A 17,786-nucleotide genomic window follows, 5' to 3' on the forward strand; every position below is an offset into this window, starting at 1 on the left:
AAGATGGCCACCTCCCCATATAAAGCATGCAGAACAAGCCATGGTAAGTCAGTTGTGGGGAAAGATCAGCGGCAAGGAGACTACAGACAATATTAGGGCTGCAACAACTAATCGACATAATCGATTATAATCGATTATTGAAAAAGTTGTCAACTTTTTCAATAATCGATTAATCGGCTTCCGATCAGTTGGCCCTGTTCACGGCTCCACACACGCTGCGCGCCGCACCTCCTCCCCAACTCACGCCCACCGCTGCCAGACCCGCCCGCAAATATTGGTGTCCTTGGCCTCCTGCTTGCCAATTGGTGTCCTTGGCCCTCTGCTTTCCTTTTTTTAGGCAGAGCTCCCATAGTACAGGTCCTCTTTAAAGACATTCTTGTGTTTTTTAAGCAAACAGTTGCAAATACTGATGCAATGCAGCGGTAGGAATAATAATAATAATAGAATTCATCATCTGCATCTTTCCTATAAAGTTACATGTGTCACGATTGTGCTCAATCTTTGAGTCACAAATTCTTTCCATTCCTTGTTACATGTTTGTGGGTCATTCCACAGAAATCTGGCCCAGTGTCCTCTGGAACCAGGACTTTGGTCGGGCCGTACCTACTGACCTAGTTACAGTAAGTTGTAACATTATACTCTGGAATACTAGCTCTGCTCTACAGTTGCAGTTGCTCTTGCACTTATAATGAGCTAATATTGACACAGCAATAACTAAACACCACAACAGGCCAACCTCTGCATGCTGCTACATACACTGCCAAAGAATAACTTCATCTGTCTAATAATACCAAGAAAGTCCCACTTTACTTTTCTCAAGTGACTAAGAAAACTAAAAGCAAGCTGGAAATGTGTCAAGTGGGGAACAAATTTGAAGACTCGGTTTCAATAAATGCTCCCATAATTAAAGCTGAACTCCAGGCACAGAAAAACGTTAATTCCCATATATTCTTCAATAGCCACAAAATACATAAAATCCACTGTGTGCACCTTTGTAGACCCTTAAAAGAGAACTATGGCTGAACCTTTTTTCCCCATAGTTCTCTTTAGGGTCACAGGACGACATATACTAATGTCCTCCCGTGACACAAAATTCAGCATATAGCGGGCTATTGTTCCCTATATGCTGACAGCGCAGACAGAACCGATCCCGACAATATTGTCGAGATTCACCCCGCTGGCTGATTAGAGAGGCAGGGCCAGAACCAGCTGTGCCCGCCCACTCCCGTCTGTCCCACCAATGAGCTCTGGGGGATCAGAGAGGGAAGGAGGGATCCTTGTGGGGAGCGGTAACTGACAGTCCATGTTCTCTGCAGGAAGAAGGCCAGGAACTGAGCGATCAGCGCTATGTGATCACTCAGTTATCGATCTATAGAGCCAAAGTGTGACAGCTTCAGCGCCACGTGTCAGTTCGAAATATTGGGATGAGTGTATTTTGCTCATTCCATAATTCTCCTTTAAAAGTAGCAATGACATCATAACTGTGCTGTGTATAACATGTGCAGAGAACAGAGATGTGACAGGGGCCCAGAAGGTCCCCCTCCCCCTTTAATTTGGAGTAATGTTTTCTTAGGGGGGTAACTACAGGGGTTGACACTGCACATGGGCCTTCTGATCATCATGTCCACCTTAAAGTCAATACCACCTTATGTAGCAGAGAAGTGCCAACATCAGATACTGTTATCCTTATAATTGATTTGTCTCTGAAGAATGAAGTGATTGGACACGAATGCTGCCATTAAATATGTGTACACGTCTAGGCATTACAGAATAAGTGCTCTTTAAGACAGAGCACACATTCTTTTTGACCCCTTCCTCTGACCTAAACATGCCCACCCTAACCCTTCACAGATTTATACTTACTGAGATCCGATGGCCTCTGTGCAGCTGTTTGTGGTCACCCAGAGCTACAATTCTCCCTCTCCTAGCCACGACCCCCATAGAGGTCTACGACAATGTAATGTGAAGGTGCGGCCAGCAGAGGGAGCATTGCAGTGCTGGATGTAAACAATAGTGGAATTGTCCATGTTGGATCGTGGTAAGTACAGATCTGCAGAGAGGGAGGATGGAATTGTTTTGGTCAGGGGTGGGGGGACAAAAAGGATAAGTGCATTTTATTTAAAAATGTACTTATCCATTAAGCCAGGGCTGGACAAAATCACAGGTAGCCACAGCTCTTTAAAAATTAAAGCCAACGCCTGTATTTTTTTAAGGTTTTCTTTAACCTCTTGCCGTCCGCCCGTAGTAAAAAAACGGACGGACGGCACTGCAGCATCTGCGGGTTGCCGTCTCCAGACGGCAATTTTTTTCTTGCTTTATCAGCTTCTTTTGGGGTCCATAGGTGATATTAGGGGTCCTAGAGACCCCTAATATCTCCATAAAGAGGACCTGTCAGTGTGCCTTTGCTATTATATAGGGGGTTGTTATCCCCTATATAATAGCAATAACAATAAGTGCAAAAAAAAAAATATAAATAAAAAAAAAGAAAAGTAACACATAAAAAAATAAAATAAAATAAAAGCCACATATAAAAAAAGGGGAAAAAACCCCCCCAAAATGTTTAACTCCCCCACCCCCACGTTTACGCGCCTATAAACGTAAATACGCGTCCGGTGCCCCAGCGCGCAAAAATTACAATTGCGCTACACATGTTACATATCGCCGCGAACGTCGCAGTGAGAGCAATCATTTTAGGGCCATCAATCACTGATAACACTAAACTGATGAGCGGTAACAGCTTTTAAAGCGTCGCCTATGGCCAATTTTGGGTATTATCGTTTTTTGAGGTTTCGCGCGCGCACGCAATTTTAAGGCTTGACATGTTTAGTGTCTTTTTACCCGACGTGACCCCATCTTTTATATTTTACCAAAAAATTGGGTAATAATAAATGTTTTATCATTTAATATAGGGGAAACTGTTTTTTTTTTAATTTCGGTAATTTTTCCTTAATATAGTAAAAAAATAAAACCCCCAGTGGTGAATAAATACCACCAAAAGAAAGCTCTATCTGTCCCCAAAAAAGGGTATAAAATTCATTTCAGTACAGCGCTGCATGACGGAATAAATGTCAGTTAAAGTACCGCAGCGCTGAATACTGAAAAATGGCCTGGATGGGAAGGGGGTTTAACACCGCGGATGTCAACTGGTTAATTGGTGTCAATGGAGTTGCCTTCTGCTGGATCCTGGATTTCATATTAAATTTGTCTATCCCTGCGTTACGCAGATACTTCCCCTATCAGCTGCATCTTGGAGGAACATTACCAACCAGTTGGAAAAATCTATCCAGCCAATCGTCTATAGATCAGCCCACCAGGGCTGCCTGCCAGCATTCCGAGGCACCTATAGATTGATGTCATGGACATGTCCATCATATGTCATGCATGGGCATCTTTATCTGATTTTCATTTTGACAGAAACACAATTTGCACAATCATATCTGAACCTGTGTGTAGTCATCGTCCAAATCCCTCAGTTTGCTCTTTGTTGGTAACCTAGGAGCAGGTTACCTGGCCATGCAGATACTGGATTGTCCAGACTGTTCATAGATTCAGTTTTTACGCGCTTATAAGCAATCTGATCAATAGGCACCGAAATGAACACATAAACCTTAACTCCAATTAAATCACACAGATAAAATAAATAAATACAGGGAATATGGATTATCTGCCAAAGAATTACAATTTCTGTCTATCCAATCCTGAAATTTACACAACTCTGCCACAAAGCACAACAGTGTCTGGCAGAGGAGGAGACCTCATTTTCCCCTCCCCCAGCCTGTGGCCAGACAATAAAAGGAGAAGTAGGAGACTAATGAGTTTATCTCTCTATCACTCAGATTTCTCCTTCTGTTCGCATGTTCCTTGTTAGCACATCAGCACTGCAGTACAATTCGCTGGCTTCTTGTGCTGCTTCTGTTCTCCCAGTCTGTGCTCTGCTGTACAGGGACTGTAAAGTCTAAAACCAAGTCAAGTTCAGGTACTAAACACCGCTTGCATTTAAAATACAGTGGTACTTCGGTTCACAAACTTAATTCATTCCACAATTCTGGTCGCAAACCGAACTGGTTGTGAACCAATTCAAACTGCGATCTCGACTAGAGGAAGCCACGACCAGTGTCAGAGCAGGGAAGATGGCTGCAGTGGTGTTCGGCACCCGATGCGTAGTTTGCGAACGGAAGCAAAATTGTGCCGCATTCCCTGTCCGCGAACCGAATTGTTCACAAACAGAAGCGTTCGTGAACCGAGGTACCTCTGTAATGATGTATTAATGAATACACGACTGCAATAGTTTGTGTTTTATATCAGCCCGCAGAGTCAGCAATGGATTTCAATGTAAGTTGCATTTCTGAGTGAAACCTCTCGCAGCAACCCAACATACAAAAGAAACAGATTTCAGTGCTCACATATTCAAATTTGCCAAATTGAAGCTGGGGCTCCAAGTGAGACAGATGCAAGGGTGGGAGGGAAGGAGGCAAAGACACATTCTCAGATCGGTGCAAAAAAAATGAGCAGATTAAGAATGTACACACAGCCAAGAAATGTTAACCTGTTAAAACATTGTATTGCAGCAAAAAACAGAAAACTAAAAATTGTAAAACAACAACAAACAAAAAAAAAACATTTACCGCTTTCTGAAAATAAAAACAGCAGATCTTTCATGGCCGGGCGAAAGGACCTCTGCCCGAAAACAATCCAGACAAATGCAAGATGTCCCCTTAAAATGTTTTGTATCGCCATCAACCAATATACTGACCAGCCACTCTCAGACCTTTCACGACCCAATCAAACCAGTTATACAACTACACGGTACTTTTTAGGTACCAGGGGAAAATGAGTCCATCGACCACAATTAAAGAGAGTGTGGCTACTTGTGTTCCCCATGGTCCCCGTGTGTGTTGTAAAGTAGTCACCGCACCAAGCTCGCAGACGTGATAGACTACAATCTCAATGCAAATTAGTAACCTAAACATGAGATTGTAGTCCATCATGGGAGTGAGCTTGGTATGGTGACTACTACTAGCCACCGCTCCAAGCTCACTCTAATGAAGGACTACAATCTCATGTTTAGATTATTAATTTGTATTGACAGTATAGTCCATCACGGGAGTGAGCTTGGAGCGGTGACTACTTTACAACACACAGGGACCATGGGGAACAAAAGTAGTCACCCTCCAGGAGGAAGGACAGTGTCAGCACCAATTCAGAGATGATTTGAGGATCTACAGCCGAGTGATAGACAAATAAGATACATTTTTGTTAATCGGGTACTTGAATTTATTTTTAGGATTTAACACCCGAGTTTAGTGTCACTTTAATACATTCCCAACTTTATCCAAAACAATACCATGTCAGAAGGTTGTACTGACAATAAAATGAACCACATTAGAACTTCAACCCAATCAAAACATTAACAAAAAAGAAAACAAAAAGCACAATGACGCGTACAGTTCATCTTCATATAAGCTTAGACATGCTGTGAAAGCAAACAACGCACAAAACCTCCCAATGTCATGATCAACAACAAAACCTAAATGCATAAAAAAGGTGTTATTTTTTTAACCAAAGCTCCTAGCACAAAATAAAAATGAAAACAAAATCAATTAATCATTTGGTCTCTTTATATTTAAAAGATTGAAAATCATGAACACAAAGAGAAAGCTTTATCCATCATCCAGTGCACAAGCTGCATTGGAACACTGTGAGCCTCCTGAACAGAGATGTGGGGGGGCTTGGTTCGAACTCAGTTCACCAAGAAAAACTGTGAGCGACATACCCCTCCCTCCCAGCCCAATCAGTTGCGGCCCGGGACATTCCCGTCCTGTAGCTATGTATCTCAAAGGGCTGGTCATTGCATTGGATTGGGCCAGAAGTGGGGAGGTCGGGTACAGTTTTGCACGGGCTTGGTCAAACTCCGTTCACACCAAGCCCCCCCGCACATCACTGATCCTGAAAACTACGGCATGCATGGAAGCCACGTGTGCAGTAAAATCATCAATCTCATCAGACGTTCAATAATAAAGTAAACTTCCTGAAGTTCTTTGATAATTCTAGATGTCTTACACTAAACATGTGAAATGAGGAGTCACATTGTTATAGTAGCAAAGTCATTAGCAATAAAAGTTATAATAAGTAAAAGAGCCGATAGTAACACTTGTACCCATCTATGGAAGAATGTTCACATCAAGACAAGCAGACGCTTCACATTTAAGCAGAACTTGCATGAAAATGCAGGGCCCTCCTACATTGCAGCCCTCTAAACTTTTGGGAGCCCATTCACACTTCTCTGATCCTGAGCGTTGTGTCACAATGAATTAAAGGCAGTCCATTCATATTTAAATGAGTCTCCAAAGCACGGAAACGGACCAAAAATTGACATGCAGCATTTTACCCGATCAAATGCACCCACAATGCACATTTCCGATTACGCAGACCTGGCCTTGATGGAAGCGGGTGCTAGCTCTTTAGCTAACTCGGAGAAGGGAATTTATCAAAACTGGAGCAGAAAAAAATCTGGTGCAGCCGTGCATGGCAACCAATCAGCTTCTTTCTTTCATTTTTTAAATCTTAACTGAGCAAAACGGAAGAGAGAAGCTGATTGGTTGCCATTCACAGCTGCTCCAGATTCTGTCTGCTCCAGTTTTGATAAATTCCCCCCAGAATGCTCTGACAATCCTGTGTCCAGGTATGAAATGTTTATTCCGGTACACCCCTAGGGCCCAGAGCTATTTTTACATTACAAAAAGTTTCTTCATATCTAAAAAACACTTAATGGCTGTAACAAAACACTAAATACAAGAACCATTATTCCAAACCAACTTAAATAAAATAGACAGGTCCATCGTTCTACTCCCTAGAGTGCCCCACAATATCCAAACCTATTGTCTACAGTGCTGCTAAATTAAATCATTAAAGCACCAGATGATGTCGATTTGTAATAGTCAGAACCAGTTATCACAATCATGTCATGGTAAAGAAGAACTGCAAGGGTTAAGTACTCGCTTTGGTCTAGGAGTAAAAAATAAGTTATACTCACCCAAGTCTCCTAGCCGGCTGGTTGTTGGAGCGGTCCCCAAAGCATCTCTCCCCCTCCGCTCCAGCGGTCTAAGGTCCTGTGAGTCAGTGTATTAGACATGACGGATGTTCCATCGGGTGAGTGTAACTTTGTTATTTTCAGTCCAAGACGGAAACAAGTACTTGCCCTTGCAGTGTCGGGGTAGCCCCACTGCAAGGGTTAGGAATTTTTCTTCTCTAAAACCTCCTCCAGCGGTCATAATTCCATACCACAAGCTCATGTTAAGTATAAATCTTCCCGAAACCACAGCCTAACGTTATATAGTACACATTGAATATGACTAAGGTGACATAGGAGGGAGACTGCTTTCAAAACATCTTTATTGCAACAGGTCTGTGAAGGTTCTTATTCATCCAGGTCATGATATATCTGTAAAAAAAAAAAAAAAAAGTCAAGGCAACTGGACTTGCTGTATTTTTCTTGAAGACGTTTCACTGGTCATCCGACCAGCTTTCTCAATTCTGAATTAAAAGAGCTGGTCGGATGACCAGTGAAACATCTTCAAGAAAAATACAGCAAGTCCAGTTGCCTTGACTTATTTTTTTTTACAGATATTTATTGCAACAGGTTGCCACTGAAGTACATTATAGGTATAACATAAGGGAAGTTTTTAACACGTAAGTGCTCAGATCACGGACTTACACAAACACATCCACCAGTAGGGTATTAACTTGAAATGGTGTCCTCCGTAATGCACGCTGGACACATCACATGCTGACCATCCCAGCATTTAAATAGATTTTCCCCCCTCAGGTAATGATCCTCCTTCTTGCCCTCAATTTGGTACATCAACTGCGGCACCGAGATCCTTCCTGATGAAGCCTGTGGTATTAGGGTGACAGGTTGATGTAGTTGGTTCCTGACGGATTGACTCTGCTCTCTGGTTGGAGTCCAGGCTGTAAAAGTTGTCTTGGTGTTGTGGTTGATCCTGTATAGGAACCTTATATCCAAATTTAAGGAATGCAGATGGACAATCACCTGAGGCGGGAGAAGCATGTGATCTATCCACTGTGTGTGTAAAAAATGGGAGGCAGCTACCATTGCAAGTTAATACCGAAGCAGTAGAAGTCATTGTGAAATGTCTGTGATCCGAGCGGTTAAGGGCTGGTAAAGGCTTTCTTTACGCTACACTTATAATGCACATTAGCAGCATACTGTTGCAATGACGATGTTTCAAGGCAGTCTGCCCTCGTCTCCCTTAATGGTTCTCTAGTAGTAATTAATGTGTACGATGTGATTGATCCTTACTTGTGGTTCTGTGGAGATTTATATTTAATATCAACTTTGTTACAAGACATTAGGACTACGCTGAAGGATGTTTTAAACAACATAGGATTGTGATAACAACTTGTGAGTTTTACAAAGCTACATCATATGGCGCTTTATGATAATCATTTAACAGCACTTTAGAAAAAAGGCCCCAATATTGTGGGGTACTCTGGGATTGGAGTTAATTCATCGATTAGGGTACATAAAAGGTTAAATATACAGGAACAGATTTAAAAAGGGAGATCTATGAGGAGAGTGATTTCTACTCATAGTTAGAGCCGACCTGTGACAATGAAACTGTCACAGGTCGGCTCAGTAGATCGGGAAAAGAGAAGTATGCACCGATCTGCTTACTTCCCGATCGTCTCCCTACAATGACAGTCACCGATCCCCGCAGGGATTCCCAGCTCCCCAATCCTCCAGCCCTGATTGGACGAACAAATGGGGGAGGGGGCAGCCACAGCTGGCTCTGCCTCTAGATAGGCCGAGCCAGCTGTCACTCACACAGCTGGGTGGATCTCAACAGTACTGTCAGGATCCGTCCCGGCTGCGGCGCTCTCGGTATTACCCACGATATACTGAGCTTTGTGTCATGGGAGCAGGTTAGTATATGTCCTCCTGTGACCCTAAAGAGAACTATGAGGAAAAACACTTACCCCATAGTTCTCTTAATTTGAAAAAAAAAAAACTTATTTTATTTTTGTCAGGTGGCTTGAACGGATACCATTTGCAGATGGAAACTCATCTCACGGTGTGCAGATGAATGAAACAGAATGAATACAAAAGTAACACTGTTACTTTGTATCTCTCTATCCCATGTAAGAACAAGTGTTTATAAACAATGCATTTTTCAACAACAGCTGCTGTATTTGCACAGAAACTCCAGGCTGTCATTATGACAGCCAGGAATTGCTGGCAAATTTGAAGGGGGGAGCGCCAGCAAGGTGGAAGGACAGGGCACATAACCATAAAGCATCTCTTTAAAAGGAAGCCAAACAAGGGATGATAGCGCTTGATAGGATTACTATATTACAATATGGAGATTGAACAATCAAATCGGCCTTATATGATCATAGGACACCAGCAAAGTAAAGGATTCCACTGGTTAAAAAACATTAGTTTTACCAGCACAGATAAATAAAAACCCAACAAAGAAACTGCAACCGCCGAAACACCACATGATACACCTTACCCGACATGCACCATATACATGTTGGGCCACATTTCCAAGTTTGGTGAACGGAGAATTGCTTAGGGGTTTGAATGTTTCTTTCCAAAGCAAAGCAATCCAAAAACACCAGGAAGACGGAAGGTCTAGAAAAGTGCATGTACCTGTATGCATCGTTTTCTTTCAAGTCTCATATCCTGCGAATGGAGGGGAGAGTCCAGCAGCAAACCGCAACACTGTAAAAGAGAACAAAGTATTAGGGAATATTGTACCACACGGACAGATACAATTATTTACTTTACGTTTCATCTCTTTACCTACAGTGACATTATGCTCGCGTGCGTTTATGGATGCCAAACAATACAATGCACTTTCCATGAACTTGATAAACATACAAATCATGTTGCTTTGTCAATTTCAATTTACTTGAATCATACAGTTCACAGAGCTACACAAGCTGCCCGACGGCTCAGACTGTCCTCTTGGCTCTCATGTAGGATACAGTTACATGAATCCATGTCTACGATCCATAGAAGACCCACTACAAGCACTACTGGAAGTGGTGAACTAAACAACGCTAGGACCTAGTACCGTTTTTACCCAGACAAGACAGTGAACGACTGAAAGCTCAGTTAGGACATTAAAGTGAACCTGTGCCCAGACTATAAACAAACAATTGTTTACATATCCTGAACAAGCAGTAAAAGCACTTTAAAACAAGCCGTCATTTACCTCTAGCTATAGGCACTGTGGGGAAATTTATCTAAAAAGTTCACAAGAGAAGCACTGAAATCTCAGCTCTGCCTCTATTACTTTTTTTTGTCCCAGAATCTTGACAGTCTGTCAGCCCTCTAAAGTTGGGTTTCAGTTGGTTTTATAACATACCTGCTGTGTGTTTACCTGAAAGTCTTTGAGAAGGAATTACTTCACAGTACAAGCATCTAAAGAGATCAGGGATGGCTTGTTACAAATCTCTTTTACGGCTCAAGATGTACATTTTTTGATATCCATAGTATGGGCTCCAGGTACACTTTAAAAATGTTCTCTACGTACTTTCATACAATTTATTTTATTTAACTGTAATCAGCAGATTAAATTTGTTATAATCATTTCGAAATGTACAGCCAAACAGCTCATAGACGCCTTTTCATTTAGGTATTGCTGTAGCGCACCAGTCAACCAGTACTTTTAATAATAGCACAGTGGTGTAGTGGTTAGCGCTTCTGCCTTGCAGCACTCGGGGTCCCCGGTTCGAATCCTGGCCAGGTCACCATATGTAAAGGAGTTTGCATGTTCTCCCTGTGCTTGAGTGGGTTTCCTCCCATACTCCAAAAACATGCTGGTACATTCATTGGCTCCTGTCTAAATTGGCCCTGTATGTATGTGAGAGAGGAACCTTAGATTGGAAGCTCCTTGAGGGCAGAGACTGATGTGAATGTGCAGCTACGTAAATCGCTGCGTAAATTGTCGGCGTTATATAAATATCTAAAATAAATAATATCGGGGAGTTATTCCCCAAATCCATCCACTGCAGTCTGTACTAAGAGTATCCTTACAGCCACCAGACATCCAGACAATTGTGCTATTTCAACCCTGTGTCACCATGTTTGGGGAAGGCCCTTCCAGCATGACTGTGTCCCTGTGCCCAAAGCCAGCTCCATAAAGTCACGGTTAGATAAGTTTGGCATGGAGGAAATTGATTGTGTGCTTGCACAGATCCCTAATAAATTGATTAAATTGGGATAAATTGAAATTGTGGTTACGAGTCAGGTCTTATCCTCCGATATCAGTACATTACTTCACAAAAGCTCTTTTGGCTAAATGGGCACAAAGATGCTTTAAAATCTTGTGGAAAACTTTCCCAAAAGAGTGCAGGATGTTATAGCCACAAAAGGGGGGCAACCTCCTCCATATTAATGTCCATGGTTTTTGGTAGGGCTGCACCAAAGTAATTGATTAAATCGATAATGAGAATAGTTGTCAACTATTCTCATTATCGATTAGTTGGTTGTATCCCCTAGCTCTCTCCTTCATGCTGGGAGGAGGGCACAGCAAGCAGTGGGCAGGTGCAATAGCCAGCCTGTTATTGGCTATAGCAATTGGAAATGGCCAATAGCAGGCTGGCTATTGCACCTGCCCAACACCTGCTGTATTTACATTCAGCTGCTGTCTGCAGAATCTTGCCACTGGCAGCTGTCATTCCCTGGCTGAAGCTATTCAAGCGCCATGTGCGTACAATACAATTATTTTATTTTTTTTAAAGTTATTAAAGAATATACAAAAAAAGAAAAATTTAAAAAAACAGGTGGGGGGGAAAACGTATTTCAATTTCGGCCTGACAAATTCTGCTGCGGGAGGTGCGTTGCAGTGGCATTCATTTCAATGGCACCCCAAACATGCCTCCCACCCACAGTGGAATGCACAGTACTGCAAAGGTTGCAAAAAATTGTGCATGCAGTTTTATTCTGAAGTGAACTTTATGTTTGTAACACGACGTATGTATATTTTATTTTAAATTAAAGGAGAACTATGAGATGAGTGATTTCCACTCACCTCATAGTTCTAAGCCGACCTGTGACAATGAGACTGTCACAGGTCGGCTCAGTAGATCGGGAGGTGAGAGAACACATACCGGGTTCCCTCACCTCTCGATCCTGTCACGGCTCTCTGCCGTGATAGGGGAATATATTTAATTTGTTTTATCCGATTATTCAACTAATTATCAGCCCACTAATCAATTATGAAAATAATCATTACTTGCAGGCCTAGGTTTTTGGAATAGGGTGTCCAACAAGCTCAAATAGTTAAAATGGTCAGATGTTCACAATTGTTTGGCCATATAGTGAAGATTTCCGTAATGTAGGGCTTCTCTACCTGGGCATTTGTGAAGAAGGTACAATATGCTGAATGGGAAACTAGGTTTGCTCATCATCCATCTAGGGAACACCTGTTTCTTTCCATGAGGCTGGCGATCAATATATACAAGTAAAAGTTGTTGTATTTGTGCTGGAAAAACCTGTCTTTCCATGTGATGCATCATTTATGTTTATTTATGTTCCTCATTTATGACAGAGTATCTAAAAGCATTCCAAGCCAGTCTTTGCCTCAAAAGACCTTGCCTATTAAAAAGTACTACCACAGTCATAATGAAAACACAACAGAAGGGCTCATTGGGTGAAAGGCAAGGGAGTCATCATGGGTTTGCAGTGTGGGAAGAGCATCCAGGAGGAAACGTGTTCAAACATGGAGAGCGCTTACAAGAAAGAACCACAATGCTGCCGATTTAGTCATTGTACCATCTTGGAGAGCTTAAAAAAAAAAAAAAAAACACATCTTCAAGATCTTACTCCTACAAAAGCACTTTCTTTTTGGGTTTTAATGATTGGGCACATTTGTGTTGCACGCTACACGGCCACATTTTACTGGACTTGAAGCCACCCAACTTTTAGGATAGATTTTGTCATTTTACCCTCTTGGAGGGCTTAAAAAAAAAAAAAAAAAACACATCTTCAAGATCTTACTCCTACAAAAGCACTTTCTTTTTGGGTTTTAATGATTGGGCACATTTGTGTTGCACGCTACACGGCCACATTTTACTGGACTTGAAGCCACCCAACTTTTAGGATAGGTAATTGAGACATAATGGTGACACTGTTACTCCCATTCATTTACAGTAGCTGTAACCCTCCATCTCCATAAGGGCTTGTTCGCACCATCTCCAGACCGGGTCTGAATGTTTCTCCACATACTTAACCGCATGCAACACTGGTCATTTACAGGTTGTGTCTAGCACATAAATTCCCCCCAATGTGATGTAGTTTATCAAAACTGGAGCAGACAAAAACTGGAGCAGCTGTGCATGGCAACCAATCAGCTTCTCTCTCCAGTTTGTTCAGTTAAGATTTGACAATGAGAAGCTGATTGGTTGCCATGCACAGCTGCTCCAGATTTTGTCTGCTCCAGTTTTGATACATTCACTTCACTGTATTTTTAATGGAACGGAGCATTAAAGGGCCGGTACATTGATTGCCGGTGTCTTGCCATATCCAGGATTCCGGTGCAGTTTGGTGCTGCAGCCATGCAGGGAGACGCTTTAGATGTGCAGCATGGATAGGCAACCTTCGTGCCCCCCAAAAGTCAGTGTATAGTTCTGGAAATATTACATTGGTGGCAATAAGATAAAAAGGTGGAAACCCCGTTTAAAACATAACTATATATACAAGCTGCCGTCATTGACTTCTAACCATTGTCATGCCCATCCTCTGGCTTGCTCAGTTTGAATCTCTAACACTTAACAAGTAAGCATACAAAATCCTGTTGTGCATTAGTGACTTAAGCTGGCCATGCGATGTGCGATTTCTCTGGGCAGAACGAGAAATAACGCTCATTTCCTAAGCAGCATGGATGGGGGTATCTATTGTATTATGCAAGTGGTGGGTGTGCTGCTGTCAAAATAACTGAACAGCGGCTGCACCCGAGTGGCAGCAGTCACTGCTCGGCTGAGGCTTTACAACTTTTGTTGAACGGGGAAAGGGAGGGTTTGTTAATCGGGCCACGCATCAGTTGAATTGCGTCCAAATAGAGAGCAGTATATAGGCAGTCTCAGTAGTGAGGCCAGCAAACAGCCAGGGAACTAGAATACTGAGAAGCAAGTCAGTGGTAGCAGCATCCACACTTTACTTTAAACCAGGGGTGGACATATTGAATTCAAGAGCCAGTCTGTCTAATCCAGGAGCCAGCAGGATTTGTTTTGGGAGCCAACTCCATTGACAAGAACAAGGGAAAACCTCAAATGTTAGGCACCAGTTTGAATTTTTAAGGCGCATTGGCTACTAAGATTAGTCTCGCCCTGCTTTAAACCTTGCTTATCGGAGATGTTTAAAAAAAATAAAAAAAATAATGCATTTTGAAGCCAATGTATAGATCTGAAAAACATCTACAAACACACACAGCAGGCAGAAAGAAAACGAAGAGTCCCACAGATTGTCTGGCGCAGAGGAGAATGACTGCATTTGGCTGATGAATAGTCTATGAATCATCACTTCTCTCACTCCAATAAATGACCTATATAAGAGATGTAACACTTCAAAACGCACACAGGCGCAGCTCTCCGTCCAACAGTGACAAAGCATTAAACTGCAACTACACTTTTCCTACAAAAGCTCAGGAATTAAATCTTAAAAATACATTCAAATACCTTAACTAGGAACAAAAATGAATTTTATTTGTGCATCACTCGGCTGTAGATCCTCAAATCATCTCTGAATTGGTGCTGACACTGTCCTTCCTTCTGGAGGAGGGCTACTTTTGTTCCCCATGTGTGTTGTAAAGTAGCCACCGCTCCAAACTCACTCCTGTGATTGACTACAATTTCATGTTTAGTTTACTGATATGTAGTGAGATTGTAGTCCATCACAGGAGTGAGCTTGGAGCGGTGACTACTTTACAGCACACACAGGGACCATGGGGAACAAAAGTAGCCCCCCTCCAGAAGGAAGGACAGTGTCAGCACCAATTCAGAGATGATTTGAGGATCTACAGCCGAGTGATACACAAATAAGAAACATTTTTGTTAATATAGTTAGGGTACTTTAGTGCAGTCTTAAGATTCATCTCCTTTAGGCCTCATTCACACGAGAAAAAGCCAGCAAGTACAGCTCCATGCTGCGTGCACGGCCGTACACCATACGCTGCCCTACGCTCACCCCAAGTGCAGGTCCGTACGGGTGCGGGTGTCCCGGCTCGACAGGATCCACCCTGTCAGCGTACGAGTACAGACACCCGCACTGACCTGCAGGGCGGGTGAGCGTAGGGCGGTGTATGGCCGTGTACTCCCATAGAGAAGGACAGGGGCTGCGTACTAATCACACGCAGCACCTGTCCTTCCCGGGAGCTGCCCGATATGGCCGTGCACACAGCACGGAGCTGTATGTGCAGGCCGATTCCTGTGTGAATGAGGCCTTAGTGCAATGGAATAGATAACCAGCTGCACTCCTTACCAAAACAGTAGTAAACCTGCAGAAGCAGGTGGGTGCTTGTAGCGACTACGGACGGCACCGTGAACAACACAAAAGTAGCAAAAAACATCACCAGCACACCAATGAGTAATTCAGCAAAAAGTCAATTTAATGACACATTGCCATTCAGTTACAAGCGCTTTCGGGGCCTCAAGGGTACCCCTTCATCAGGCTCACTTTTTCACTCAGCCTCATAATCTGAGCCGATCTGTGACAATGAAACTGTCACAGGTCGGCTCAGTAGATCGGGAAGTACCGGCGTTCGCTCACATCTCGATCCTGTCACTGCAGAGAGCCGTGACAGGAAAGTGACTGGATTCTCCCCTCCCCTGTCTGATCCTCCAGCGCTGACTGGCGGAACGGACGGGGGGGGAGGCGGGTACAGCTAGCTCTGCCTCTAGATAGGCAGAGCCAGCTGTCACTCACGCAGCTGGGCGGATCCAGACATAATTGTCGGGATCAGTTTCAGCTGCGGCATCTCAGTATACCAAACCTCGCGGTATACTGAGCCTAGGGTGACGGGAGGACGCTAGTTTGTGTCCTCCCGTTACCCTTTGGGGAACTATGGGGAAAAGCTTTAGTGTCACTGTAACCCTTGCGGTGGGATTAGCTTTGCAGATTCCTGGAGGTTGCTCTTTAAAAGTTCCATGAATGGAGCCTATGGCCTGTTTTCTGCTCCTAGACAGAACTTTTTCTCTTCCAACTATGAACAAATCATAGGTTCACTTTCTATCGATCGGCAGAATGATTGAAAGCAAGGAGACGGCTATATTAATCTGGAAGAAGAATATCCACATGTGCACAAAACGTAGCTGATCAGTTATGAGAACCTGCACCTAAACGGACAAACTATTCTAAACTCCCGGGTCTAAAACAGGCACCAGAGACCCGGCCGCACCGTCAACCCTGCACAAGATGTTCCCATAACAAGTCTAGAATGGAGAGCGTTCCGAATATAAAAGGCTTTAATAATGGTAAATGATCACACTGTGGTAAAAGATAATATCAGGCTATTCTAACGCGAGTAGAGAGGCCTCTCCCCTGCGACATGCCTTTCACTATTCCTCCAAGCTAGAAAAACATTCTCCTGTTACCAACTGCTCACATGCAACGGAGAGGAAAGCTGTGTATGTTTCCATGGCAACATGAGAGCCGTGTGCCATCGTTACATATACATAGCTCACCACCATGTACAAAACCTCCGGCCAATAGCCAAATTCATCCGCAGAATCCTCCTGCTATCAGCTGAAGTGACAAACAACAACAACAAAAACTTACGGATGTGTGTCAATGAGAATAAATAACAATGTTTCTTTATTTCCTTTTTAAGATGAACAGCGGAGACAAGGTTTTTTTTTTCTGTCCAGCAGAATAAATAAAATTGTTTCTTTCTCTTTCAGGCTAGGTACACACCTGCACGACAATCGGGACTCGCGTCCCGGGTCTGCGCGATCTTGTGCTAGTGCACACAGCGATTGCCGCGCGGCCCCGTTGATTTCAATGGGGTGACATCCGCGTGGCACTCGCTAAAAGTACCTTTTTTAGCAACACACGACGCATGTTTTTTTGGTTCGTGTTCATTTCCACGAAACCGCACGATCCGCCTGGCGCGACTAGGTTGTCATTAGAAAATAATGGCACCCACAGCGTGGTTGGTTTACACCTTGGCGACTGCTGACCACGCGGCAATCGTGCACAAGACCACGCGGATCACCGCACTGTCAGGAGTTGCCTAGGTGTGAACCTAGCCTAAGATGAATTTGTTTCTGTCCAGCAATCCCACCAAAGAACCCACGGGCCATTTTGGCTACACCTTATAACTCATATGGGTTCCAAAAAAACCTACAGAGAAAAGGACTGAAGCTGGCCATACACCAGCAGAATTTCATTCACAAAGATGTGTTTTGTAATGGGTAATGGGATCAAATTAACAATTGTTTTCTACCATTATGATGATAGGGGGGGGGGGGGGGCAATGGAACAGGATAGAACATTTTTCTCAAATGAACAAAATTCTAAATAGTGAATGTGGTTTTCATTTGGGAAACTCTATTCATTCCGAAATCAAATGCTATATTCAAAAGACATTCTATAACTCTGATGACATCGACCTGCAGTTGACCCCATTCCGACCTGCTTCCTATAAGTCTTTCATTCCCACAATCTTGTATAGGAGTATGTAAATCAGCTTGATGCAAACTGGAGTTTTCCCTGCCAGATTTTACAAGCCTGTATGGAAGCGGCGGCGGGCGGGGGCGGG

At 43.2% G+C, this 17,786-nt stretch overlaps 1 protein-coding gene across 1 annotated transcript in view; it reads right to left on the reverse strand.

Moving 5' to 3' along the window:
* Nucleotides 1–17,786, reverse strand: part of DYRK1A (dual specificity tyrosine phosphorylation regulated kinase 1A) — an 87,137-nt gene that overhangs the window by 48,498 nt on the left and 20,853 nt on the right. The window contains exon 2 of the mRNA XM_018555162.1: nt 9,674–9,745. Within this exon, the coding sequence (XP_018410664.1) occupies nt 9,674–9,683 (10 nt within the window). The 5' untranslated portion in view covers nt 9,684–9,745. The remainder of the gene's footprint in view (nt 1–9,673; nt 9,746–17,786) is intronic.

This window comes from Nanorana parkeri, unplaced genomic scaffold, assembly GCF_000935625.1.
Source record: "Nanorana parkeri isolate BGI_ZX_2015 unplaced genomic scaffold, ASM93562v1 scaffold186, whole genome shotgun sequence".
Lineage (NCBI taxonomy): Eukaryota > Metazoa > Chordata > Amphibia > Anura > Dicroglossidae > Nanorana > Nanorana parkeri.